The sequence below is a fragment of the Erpetoichthys calabaricus genome, chromosome 11, assembly GCF_900747795.2.
Source record: "Erpetoichthys calabaricus chromosome 11, fErpCal1.3, whole genome shotgun sequence".
Lineage (NCBI taxonomy): Eukaryota > Metazoa > Chordata > Cladistia > Polypteriformes > Polypteridae > Erpetoichthys > Erpetoichthys calabaricus.
In genome coordinates, this window is record NC_041404.2 from 95,769,776 (window position 1) to 95,783,079 (window position 13,304).

A 13,304-nucleotide genomic window follows, 5' to 3' on the forward strand; every position below is an offset into this window, starting at 1 on the left:
ACTCAGCTGTGGAATGGCCAGTAGGGGGAAGGCAGCTTATTGGCTGAGGTCTCCAGGAATCTGAACAAATCTATATCCTCATATGTGAAAGTTTTATATTTAATGAGTGATTAATCTATTCTTGTATTTGACCTTGTAGTTTGTATTATTGTATTGTATTCCTGAGGTGGCAATGACAGACCGGTGATCTATGTCAGTTAAGAGAATTACTTGTGTTCTATTTTGTGTATGGTATATACTGTACCCCATTTTTTGACACCCATTGCATGCCCAACTTACCTGGGAAAGGGTCTGTCTCTGAATTGCTTTTCCCAAGATTTTTTCCATTTTCTTTGGGAGGTTTTTCTTGTCTCCTTGAGGGGAATCAAGGCTGGGCTATACAAGAAATAAGTTGCTGTAGTTGTTGTACTCTGAGCACCACCTTCATAAGATATGGATTGGTTTAGAAATTCACACCTGATTGTTCACACTTTTCCAATTTTGTTTGAAGCACAATTCAGTCATGGTTGTCTCAAGATGTACGTGTATGTATTATAATTCTGGCTCAGTGAGACTAAAGTCTGGTTAGTTGTTCTCTCGACTTAATTTAGCGCTGAAATCCAGACACTTATCCCATTCAATTCCATTATATGATAAATAAAATCTGTTTTTATATGATAAATAAAATATGCTATTATTAAACAGTTGACTCTGTAACAAATCATTTTCTAGGTGTTTTATTTTACGACCAGTAAATTTGAGCTTTAGTTGCCATCTTGCTTTGTTCAGGGTTCCTAGTGGCCTAGCACATGTCTTTCCTTAGCAAATGGTGGTCCAATGGTGAATCAAGAAGGGAAACAGCAAACCGCAGCTTTGCTGCTCATGAGGCAAGGACACTGAGTATTTACATGACAGATCCTCAGTTCATCAGGCCATGTGATGGCACATATTGTACAGGTCAATCCAGTGTGGCCAGCATCCAAATGGCTGTTATGCTCAGCCTCTTCTTCCATTATATCTATCCCTGTTATCTGAGGGTTTTCAGCTCTTGTTTCGTGCCTTTTCTTTCAGTTACTTTATCTTCATTTATTAGTTTCTATTTTAATTGCTTTTTCTTAACAAGTTATCCTGTGTTAATTAAGCAAACAAAATAATGTTGGCCATGAGTTTTAATAATTTATGTAAGTATCTTATTAGTTTTTATGGTGGTGAGATGAAATCATTAATTGATTTATAATTTCCAGGTGCTATAAGTAGGTCTCCGCAGCACTGGGAGCATATATAAAGGTCAGGCTTCAGAAGAGCCATCAGTGGAGGTATTGGATTCACTCCTTTGTTCATCTGCTCTTCTTGAATCATGCACTTTCCTGATCCTTTCCTGGTTCAGAATCATTGACCTGGATTTTTGTAATAGAATGTTCTTTTGGATCTTATTTCTGAAGATTTAGAAGTATGTTTTTTGATGTTCATGATCAGTTTGAAATTTTTATATTTTTGAATATTTCCTTGATTTTCAAGGTAATTTAATCCATCCATCCATCCATTTTCCAACCCGCTGAATCCGAACACAGGGTCATGGGGGTCTGCTGGAGCCAAGCAGTTCTTTTTCTTATTTGTTCTCATTTCACATTCAGTTCTTCTACTTGAGTTGTGCCCAATTCCACTCTCAATTATGACTCACCTGGAGGAGGTGGAGTGGTACCTTTAAAACTTGGACCTGGGAGTACTTTTTACTTTTTAGGTCTTTTTAGGGTCCTACCACTATGTTACTCTTTAGTGAATCTTGTATTTAGTGTGTCTTTACTGATGTTCTTCTGTCCTGGTTTGGAAATCTTAACATCAACAACAAAAACAGAATCAAATCATGAAATGGAGCAAAAAACAAAACAAAACAAAAAGAACAAGGTCTTGACAGTCTACAGTAATCTGACGGACCTGTTTAATAAACAAGTGTTTTAGAAAGCACAGTGTATTCTGTCAGACAGATCTTGACCACAGCTTTCTCAATTTCAGTTGTTACCATCTGATCACAGGTTCAAGGTTCCAAGGATAAAAAGCAACTGGTTCAAAGACTCTTTCATTCTAACAGCTATTATTCTTTTAAATAATTTTAATTTTAATAAGTACACAAAGGCTTAAATCATAGGATGAAAAGTTATCATTTGCATCATTCACAAGTCAAGTCTAAATGTTACTTTCATTATTATGTGTAATATGTTTGATCTAGTGTTTCACATAAATATCATGTTCACTGCTATATTATTATTATTATTATTATTATTATTATTATATTTATTTTTACTAAGTTTATGGTTGTTGTTTGTATTCTTTATGATGTTTTTCACTGTTACATCGTGGTCTGTCTGTAAAACCTGAAGACAAGCTAAATTTCCCTGTTAAGACAATAAAATGAAATAAAACAGGAAAAGAGATTTTTAGTTACATGAGTTAATGTTTATGTTTCAGAAGTCTACACATATAAAGGAAATTTCTGATATGGCACCACCAGAAGTTTCATGCCAAAAACGCCAATGAGAAGGAGATAAAGAAAGTTCATTTTTAAAAATGAGCAGTATACTTTATAATAATTTTATCATATATATATATAAATGAATAAATTATCTTTCAAACTGTATTCAGCAGTTTAACTTATGATTACACATAAATGACTTCCACACATACACACACACACACACGCAGACACACACACACTGAATAAACAGCAATCCTGAACAATATGCCTGTCATAATCTGCCTCATTTCTTCTAATTTTTTAAACCTGTCCAATGTGAGGAACTGGCATGGTACCCAGATCAAGTGTATGTTTTGCACTAGTTGATATCAGTATTGGGTCTGACGTCTTGACCTCAAGCACAGAAAAACATGTCACATGTACAACAGGTATACAAAATGGTCGGATACAAATTTATTCACTACCAGTGTCAGTTTATTTGACAAATTTCCTTCCACAGTAGCATAACTTGACTTGATTAAGCATACAAAATTAACTTGCTTTAGTTTTTAATTACAAGAAGCTATTAGACAGTTTTAAGAGCTATAAGAACCAATTATAGAGTGCATATTAGTTCAAGTAAGTGTATAATAACATTATAAATAATATACTGTATGTATGAACCATGTATATCATTAACAAATGTAGCAGTAGGGGGCGCTAGTGCTCCCTTGAACCCACAGGTACCACTCCAAACACCAGATAAAAGTCCAAGACTTTTTATTTTTATAATAATACAGTGCACAAAGCACCCTCCACTCCACACTACTCATACAAATCACTAATCAATACAATAACCAATCCTCCTCTCCCAGACGTGTTGCCACCCTTCCACCCAGCTCAGCTCACTCATCTGGGATTTCCCAGAATCCTTTATAGTCCCTGACCCGGAAGTGGTTCCAGCCCAACAATCCATAAGTCCTCATCATTTCCGGGTCAGATTAAAAGTCCTTTTCTTCAACCCGGAAGCACGCCATTCCTTCCGATCATGTGATCATGACGCACTTCCGGGTTACAGGGCACGTAGCACTCTGTAAGCCTCCCTACAGCAGCTCCTGGTGGTTCCCATGGTGTCCAGCAGGGTTGTTTATAAAAACTACAATGTCCATAATGCCGTGCTGGAATTTGGGGAACTTCCATGCTGCTGGGAGGGCTCCATCTGGCGGCCTGGAGGTGTGGACCAGAATATTTGGCCGGCCATCCCTCACACAAAGAATATATTCTTCAGGACAAGTGCAGCTGTAGGAAATCAAAAATACTTTGTAAAGGAATCACTAAATATACGCTCCACAGGGAAATAATACATTATTTGCTGTGTTCATAGAAAAGAAACTAAATGCCTAGGTATTGATAAAACACAGGAATTTAACTTGCTTTTGAAGAAAAAACTGTAAATCTTCTAAGAGTTTTATTAGTAAAAAGACTCAGGTATTCCTTCAGTATTCATTATTTACTTCTTGCATGTCTCCCTAGAACTTAATCAGTGTCTAATGATCTCTGACATTACCTAGTTGATTGTGGTCCTGAAATTTGCTGTCCAAATAAAAATTAGAAATATACTGTAGTTATGGGTCTTGGGTCTTAATTTTTGAGTTTAAACTTTATTACTCTCTAAAATTCTTTGAAGTGATCAAAGAAACCAAACTAACTCTTATTTACTCTGAATTTACAAAAAAAAACAGAGTCACTTTGATTGTTTTAGATGTGATTTTAAATATGCATTTGCTATTAAATGTTTATGTATACTAATCCTTGCTTTTTTATTGTCTTTTTCACAGATGAGCTACCAGAAGATGGTAAGTAAAGTTAAATTTGTTCTGTATAAAATCTGATATTAACCATCAGTGTTTCATAAACATACAGTAAATATGTGCTCCAGAATACAAATTCAAGTTCAAATTTTGAGAATGTGCTTTTCTGGATCTCAGAGTGGCTAATATTAGGACACTCCAAATAATTCCAAGTAAGGTCGTTGGATACGGAGGGTAGAAAAATTTGGCAACGGTAAAAAAATAAAATAAATGGTGAGAAAATACAACAAATAGTGTCATCCTGATGAAGGCTGATATATGAATATCCAAATTAGTCCAGTTTACTGAAAACTAAAATGCAGATTATTGAACGTAAAAATTGCAACACAGTTTCTTCCCTAAAGCACTGGAATTCAAGTTTAATTTTAATTTAAATTGCTTTTTTGTCTGGAATTTACATGTGATATTTCCTTTATTTACATTACAAGCATTAGAAACCTTAAAACCTTGAAATACTTAAAAAAAACACATCCACCACATCCTCTCAGTTGCGAAAAGCAGATCATAGATATGTAATACAGTACCTGCCTGTGGCAGATGCTGATTTGACGCAATGCCGTCAGAAGAAAGGACTCACTTTCGTTGATCTACACGCATACTAAATCAACAGGACATACATTTAACTGGGACAATGTACAAGTAAAATTTAAGGCCAGCACTAAAAGTGCCAGAGAGCTGGCCAAATCTTGGCTATCAAATGAGAACGCCATCAACAGACACTTGGACATAAATCCAGCATATGCAAACTTAAGAAGAACATGTTCATAATAAATAAACTGTACACCAATACCCCCCCCCCCCCCCCCCTCCATCACACTGACTTAGCCACCCCACCCCACCCCCTCCACGTAATGTTTTGCTATATATTGCCTTTGATTCTTGTAAGTCTAAGCATTATCCTCTGATGAAGACCCCTGGCAGGGGTTGAAAGCTCAGGAATAAAAACTACTTTATGATACGTGATTCATTTTTTCTCCCTTTGTGGATCTCTAGCTGCAAATAGATAGATAGATAGATAGATAGATAGATAGATAGATAGATAGATAGATAGATAGATAGATAGATAGATAGATAGATAGATAGATAGATAGATAGATAGATAGATAGATAGATAGATAGATAGATAGATAGATAGATAGATAGATAGAGTCATATGAAAAAGTTTGGGAACCCTCTTAATCTTTTGGATTTTTGTTTATCATTGTCTGAGCTTTCAAAGAAGCAACTTCCTTTTAATATATAGTATGCCTTATGGAAACAGTAGTATTTCAGCAGTGACATTAAGTTTATTGGATTAATAGAAAATATGCAATATGCATCATAACAAAATTAAACAGGTGCATAAATTGGGGCACCCAACAGATTACATCAATACTTAGTTGAGCCTCCTTTTGCAAATATAACAGCCTCTAGACGCCTCCTATAGCCTTTGATGAGTGTCTGGATTCTGGATGGAGGTATTTTTACCATTCTTCCATACAAAATCCCTCCAGTTCAGTTAAATTTGATGGCTGATGAGCATGGACAACCTGCTTCAAATCATCCCATAGATTTTCGATGATATTCAACTCAGGGGACTGTGACGGCCATTCCAGAACATTGTACGTCTCTCTCTTCATGAATGCCTTTGTAGATTTCGAACTGTGTTTTGGGTCATTGTCTTGTTGGAATATCTAACTCCTGCACACCTTCAACTTTGTGACTGATGCTTGAACATTATCCTGAAGAATTTGTTAATACTGGGTTGAATTCATCCGACCCTCGACTTTAACAAGGGGCCCAGTCCCTGAACTAGCCACACAGCCCCACAGCATGATGGAAGGTGTTTTTCTTGGAATGCGGTTTTCTTCTTCTGCCGTGCAAAGTGCTTTTTGTTATGACCAAATAACTCAAATTTTGTCTCATCAGTCCAAAGCACTTTGTTCCAAAATGAATCTGGCTTGTCTAAATGAGCAATCGTATACAACAAGCAACTCTGTTTGTGGCATAAGTGCGGAAAGGGCTTCTTTCTCATCACCCTGCAATACAGATGTTCTTTGTGCAAATTGCGCTGAATTGTAGAATGATGTACAGATACACCATCTGCAGCAAGATGTTCTTGTAGGTCTTTGGAGGTGATCTGTAGGTTGTCTGTAACCATTCTCACAATCCTGCGCATATGCCGCTCCTGTATTTTTCTTGGCCTATCAGACCTGGGTTTAACAGCAACTGTGCCTGTGGCCTTCCATTTCCTGATTACATTCCTTACAGTTGAAACGGACAGTTTAAACCTCTGAAATAGCTTTTTGTAGCCTTCCCCTAAACCATGATACTAAACAATCTTTGTTTTCAGATCTTTTGAGAGTTGCTTTGAGGATCCCATGCTGTCATTCTTCAGAGGAGAGACAAAAGGAAGCAAAACTTGCAATTGACCACCTTAAATACCTTTTCTCATGATTGGACACACCTGTCTATGAAGTTCAAGGCTTAACGAGCTACTCCAACCAATTAGGTGTTGCAAGTAATCAGTATTGAGCAGTTACATGCATTCAAATCAGCAAAATTACAAGGGTACCTAAATTTTTGCACAGCCAGTTTTTCACATTTGATTCAATTTCATACAACTAAATACTGCTTCACTAAAAATCTTTGTTCGGAAAACACCCCAGTACTCCGATGTTCCTAGGAAATGAAAGACATACCACTGTTACTTTTTTGTTGAAAGTAGAGTAAATTATTAAGCATGCTGATAGGGGTTCCCAAACTTTTTCATATGACTGTATAGATAGATAGATAGATAGATAGATAGATAGATAGATAGATAGATAGATAGATAGATAGATAGATAGATAGATAGATAGATAGATAGATAGATAGATAGATAGATAGATAGATAGATAGATACTTTATTAATCCCCAAGGGGAAATTCACATACTCCAGCAGCAGCATAATGATAAAAACAATATTAATTAAAGAGTGATAAACACAGTGCAAATTAAAAAGTATATATATATATATATATATATATATATATATATATATATATATATATATATATATATATATATATATATATATATATATATACAGACACACACATACACATACATGGGAGGCTCCTATAAGGCAGACAGGCATCCCGACCAGGGAAGAGAAAGTAACCAGACCCAGAAGAGATGGCCCAGAACAGACAGATGGACAGCCCACTGGAAGTGGAAGAGGTTGCTGGGGACTTTCTATTCCCCCCAGATCCTAGATGTAGTGTGATAAATAAACCTTCCATTATTTGAACCCGGGACTCTTTGTATGTTTGTGTTTGGGGTTTGGGGCTCGCTGATGCTCCTGGTTCCATCACAATATACAGTATATGTAATATGGAGAGAGAGAGAGAAAGTGAAAGACTGTGCAACAATGTATGTATTTGCATATTTGATGTATTCAGTATTTAGTATATATATTGTGTTTTATATATATTCTAAAATGCACACAACACTCTCAACTTTTAAAATGGACAGATTAGTGCATAATAATTAACTAATATGAAATGAACTTCATTGTCTTCACTGGTTTCCTTGTGCAGTCCAAAGGCTAGCTATCAGGATGCTTGATGATTTTAGAGAGGCCCTATTTATAAGTCTGTGTGCTTCAATTTACCGACATCCTATTCAAATTTGGTATGTATCATACACATCTAGCTTCTGTGACCCAATAACCATAAAGAGAAATAAAGATTGCTGGAAAGCTGCCAACAACTTTGTAGGCATTTACATGAAAATTTGAATTTAATATTTCAGCAACTAAAAATTGGTTGATTTATTTTGTTTATTTTTGGAATATTCCCCTAAATGATAGAACGTCACATGGACTACATTGTGCCTGTAGCATGTCTACTATCATAACAGAAAGGCTCTTCAATTTATTCCATGTTTTATGCTTATGTAAGTGGCTAATGCTTAAATGACAGGAGGTGAGGGATTCAAATGTGCACCAGGAATTCTCCTATTTACTATTAGGATGCCTTTCACTTTTTTCCATTTTTGCTTCTCACTGTGCTCTCTCTCTCTCTCTCTGTGTCTAAAACACTTGCTTGCTCCATTTCATGACAGACATAAAATGGGATATAAAGCAGATTGACACAAGTTGATAATTGGGTCTGTCTCTCTGTGCATTTTAGGTATTTCATTTAATATATGAAAAGAAAATAAACTAAAAAGCAGGCAGGGAGAACTTTATACAACTAAATAAGACCATATACACAATACAGAGTATGACAATACTTAATTCACACATGTATGCACTCACTTCCCATTACAACAAAAACACCAAGAATTACGTGACCTATATAAGGAAGAAGTACACTTATAAATATTGATTATTCCAACATAGTGTATGGGGACATAGTCCCCAAATGTAAGATTTATTTAATACTAGCTAACATAGCTGAAATACCTGGTGTTGACTGGGAGGAAAATAAAGTGTTTTTTTTAATTGTTTGAGAAAAATATAATTAATAAAACACAACTTTAAAAATAAAAAAAAATTAACAAACAATGAAGACTAACTAATGTGCTTGTCTTATGGTCTTGTATGTATGTTATCATCCAGTTGAGGCTCGGAATCAGCCAACTCTATTTAATTTCAAAAGCAACAGGGACGCGGTGGTGCTCAAACATAAAGAATGCTGGCAGTCACCTCCAGTTCACCCTCTGGTGGTTGCTCCGAGTGTCAACTGGATGATAACATGCATACAGTTAGGTCCATAAATATTTGGACAGAGACAACTTTTTTCTAATTTTGGTTCTGTACGTTACCACAATGAATTTTAAATGAAACAACTCAGATGCAGTTGAAGTGCAGACTTTCAGCTTTAATTCAGTGGGGTAAACAAAACGATTGCATAAAAATGTGAGGCAACTAAAGCATTTTTTTAACATAATCCCTTCATTTCAGGGGCTCAAAAGTAATTGGACAAATTAAATAACTGGAAATAAAATGTTAATTTCTAATTCTTGGTTGAAAAACCTTTGCTGGCAATGACAGCCTGAAGTCTTGAACTCATGGACATCACCAGATGATGGGTTTCCTCCTTTTTAATGCTCTGCCAGGCCTTTACTGCAGCAGTTTTCAGTTGCTGTTTGTTTGTGGGCCTTTCTGTTTGAAGTTTAGTCTTCAACAAGTGAAATGCATGCTCAATTGGGTTAGGATCAGGTGACTGACTTGGCCATTCAAGAATTTTCCACTTCTTTGCTTTAATAAACTCCTGGGTTGCTTTGGCTGTATGTTTTGGGTCATTGTCCATCTGTATCATGAAACGCCGCCCAATCAATTTGACTGCATTTAGCTGGATTTGAACAGACAGTATGCCTCTGAACACCTCAGAATTCATTCAGCTGCTTCTGTCCTGTGTCACATCATCAATAAACACTAGTGTCCCAGTGCCACTGGCAGTCATGCATGCCCAAGCCATCACACTGCCTCCACCATGTTTTACAGATGATGTGGTATGCTTTGGATAATGAGCTGTTCCACGCCTTCTCCATACTTTTTTCTTGCCATCATTCTGGTAGAGGTTGATCTTGGTTTCATCTGTCCAAAGAATGTTTTTCCAGAACTGTGCTTGCTTTTTTAGATGTTCTTTAGCAAAGTCCAATCTAGCCTTTCTATTCTTGAGGCTTATGGGTGGCATGCACCTTGCAGTGCACCCTCTGTATTTACTTTCATGCAGTCTTCTCTTTATGGTAAACTTGGATATCGATATGCCTACCCCCTGGAGAGCGTTTTTCACTTGGTTGGCTGTTGTGAAGGGGTTTCTCTTCACCATGGAAATGATTCTGTGATCATCCACCACTGTTGTCTTCCGTGGACATCCAGGTCTTTTTGCGTTGCTGAGTTCACCAGTGCTTTCTTTCTCAGGATGTACCAAACTGTAGATTTTGCCACTCGTAATATTGTAGCAATTTCTCGGATGGGTTTTTTCTGTTTTCGCAGCTTAAGGATGGCTTCTTTCACCTGCATGGAGAGCTCCTTTGACCGCATGTTGTCTGTTCACAGCAAAATCTTCCACATGCAAGCACCACACCTCAATTCAACTCCAGGCCTTTTATCTGCTTAGTTGATAATGACATAACGACGGACTTGCCCACATCTGCCCATGAAATAACCTTTGAGTCAATTGTCCAATTACTTTTGAGACCCTGAAATGAAGGGATTGTGTTAAAAAATGCTTTAGTTACCTCACATTTTTATGCAATCGTTTTGTTCAGCCTACTGAATTAAAGCTGAAAGTCTGCACTTCAACTGCATCTGAGTTGTTTCATTTAAAATTCATTATTTGTAATGTACAGAACAAAAATTAGAAAAAAGTTGTCTCTGTCCAAATATTTATGGACCTAACTGTACAAGACCACAAGATCACCCCCCACTCTACCCAGAACGGGGTGGGTTAGGGTTGATTTCACCATACAGTACTTTTACTTGACCAATGAGAAACGTCTGTACTAAGTTTCATGAAAATCGCTCCAGCTGTTCAGAAGTGATGCTGGAACATACATAAATATACACACACACATACATTGACTTTTATATATATAGATGGGAACAAAAACACACAATCTCATAAAAGGAAAACATACAAAAGGTAGGTAACTGTAAGTAAGAAATTATTCACCAGAATATTAAGTGCAAAAAACAATTCTACACCACTGAGGGATTCTACATACTTTGAAATGGAGAATCAGTCCCATGTGCCAATAAAACACATTTGAAATAGCAGAAATATCAGAAAAAGAAGGCAGAACTTTTGACACTGTACAAATTAAGATGCTAGAATAGGAAAATGTGGATTCAAATTACTCTATAAAAGAAAACTAAAGTACTAAAACAAAATGAAAACCATTCACAGGCTCCTGGACTTTTATAATGTCAACAAAGTAGGAATAAAGAGAGAGTAAAACTATATGAGCACAAACTCTTCAGTTTTAAACTCAGTTTTTAAAAAAAATCTCACACAATTTTCTTTCATGAAATCTAAAATATTAAAAAAAATACTGCTCTACTTACCAGCAGCCTACCACCGTGCCTTTAAGCAGAAAAAGCAGTCCAGCTGCAGGTTACACCATTAATGTTTGTAATGCCTAAAGCAACAAAAGCTCACAGACATTTGTTACACATGGTGGTACCCAATGGTTATTTTATTGTACTCACCAAATGGTGTCCTAAATCAAAGACAGTTCTTTTAATGGTGTGCCAATACAGTACTCAATTGCATCAGTTTCACTAAAGTATGCTTTCTCTGTATTTGGTTGCTTGCTGCTTGACTATAACCTCATTGTTGCTTCCATACCTAGGTTATAAAAGGTACAACTGCCATCGCAGGAAAAATTGTTATAAATTTTCATTGCGTATGTCACTGGAGTACACAAATATTGAGAACTGACAAGGGTTCCAAAACCCATTTAAACCGAGTCTTTTGGCTGTTATTTTGCTTTAGCACCTAATTTGATTAAGTTGTGCAAATTTGATTTATAAAACTGATTTGCAGTTTGACAAGGAAGGTATGTTGAAATCTTGTTTTCTCTGTAAAGCGCATTGTGACTAGTAGCAGGATGTCGGAGGGGTTGAACCTTAGGTGCTAACCCATATTTCCTTATTTAAAATCTTCTTTTAATGTTTAAATATTTTATATTCACATGTCTAATGATTACATTGTGAAAGTAAAGAAAAACGAAATGTCAAAGATTTAGTTTGTTAGTTTAAACAGTGTTTTTTCTAAAGGTATGATTGTCATATCAAGAGCTGAATCCTACTTTGCAGCCAGTGCCGAAGTATGCCCAGAGAGCACTTTAAGTGCTTCAAGCATGGGAAACTGATACATAATTTAATGAATTATTATTATTATTATTATTAATGAATCAAAAACAATAATTGGTTAGTATAGAACCAAAAAGCAAATGTATCTAAACTAAAGCTGATGACAATGCACAATCAGAAAATTGTTGAATGGGTGGAATTCCTTTTTTTTTTTTTTTTATTAATTTTATTGTAATCATTCCATACATATAGATTAATTCATAACAAAAAAGAATTAAAGACAAATCAAACCCCACCCTTGAGAAGGAGAGCTTAGCCAAAGGAGAATTACTTAGGGATTTTTAATAGGGCAAAAATAAACAAAAGAAAGAAAGAAATATACAGTATATAGGTAAATAAAAAAATTTTTTTAAAAAAATGGAGAAGGGAAATAAAACGGTAATAATTATTTCTCTTATTCTGAAATATTATTGATTAGATCCTGCCAGGTTTGATAAAATTCTTTACAGATCCTCTAACTGAGAATTTGATTTTTTCCAATTTCAAATAATATAAAACATTGGTTTCCCACTGACTTATCAGAGGAGAGTTAGGATTCTTCCAATTTAACAAAATAAGTCTGTGTGCCAAAAGTGTAGTGAATGCAGTCACTGTTTGCTTGTCCTTCTCCGCTTCAAGTCCGTCTGGAAGAACCCCGAACACAGCTGTTAATGGGTTTGGAGGGATTGTGATCCCAAGGCTGTCTGAAAGGCACTTAAAAATTTTGGTCCGAAATGATGTTAGTTTGGTGCAGGCCCAAAACGTGTGACCCAGTGAGGCAGGAGCTTGGTTGCAGCGTTTGCAGGTTGGATCTTGCCCTGGAAACATTTTGGACAGTTTTAAGCAAGACAGATGAGCTCGATATATAATTTTTAGTTGAATAATTCTATGCTTTGCACATATGGAGCTCAAGTGAATTCTCTGCATTGCTACCTTCCACTCCTTTTCTGATATATTGATTAAGAGATCTTTTTCCCAATGTCCTCTTGGGTCTTTGAAAGGTAGGGACTCAAATAAGATTTTATATAATATGGAAATGGTGTTTAATTCCTCGAAATTAAGCAGTATTTTTTCCAGCATGGTGGAGGGTATGAGGTGAGGAAAATCAGGCAGTTTCTGTTTGACAAAGTTTCTAATTTGAAGATAGTGAAAGAAATGTGTAGCTGGGAGGTTG

General features: G+C 36.0%; 1 protein-coding gene across 1 annotated transcript in view; it reads left to right on the top strand.

Annotated features, from left to right (window-relative positions):
- mybpc2a (myosin binding protein Ca) overlaps positions 1-13,304 on the top strand; it is a 142,526-nt gene that overhangs the window by 27,118 nt on the left and 102,104 nt on the right. The window contains 1 exon segment of the mRNA XM_028813635.2: positions 4,270-4,287. Within this exon segment, the coding sequence (XP_028669468.2) occupies positions 4,270-4,287 (18 nt within the window).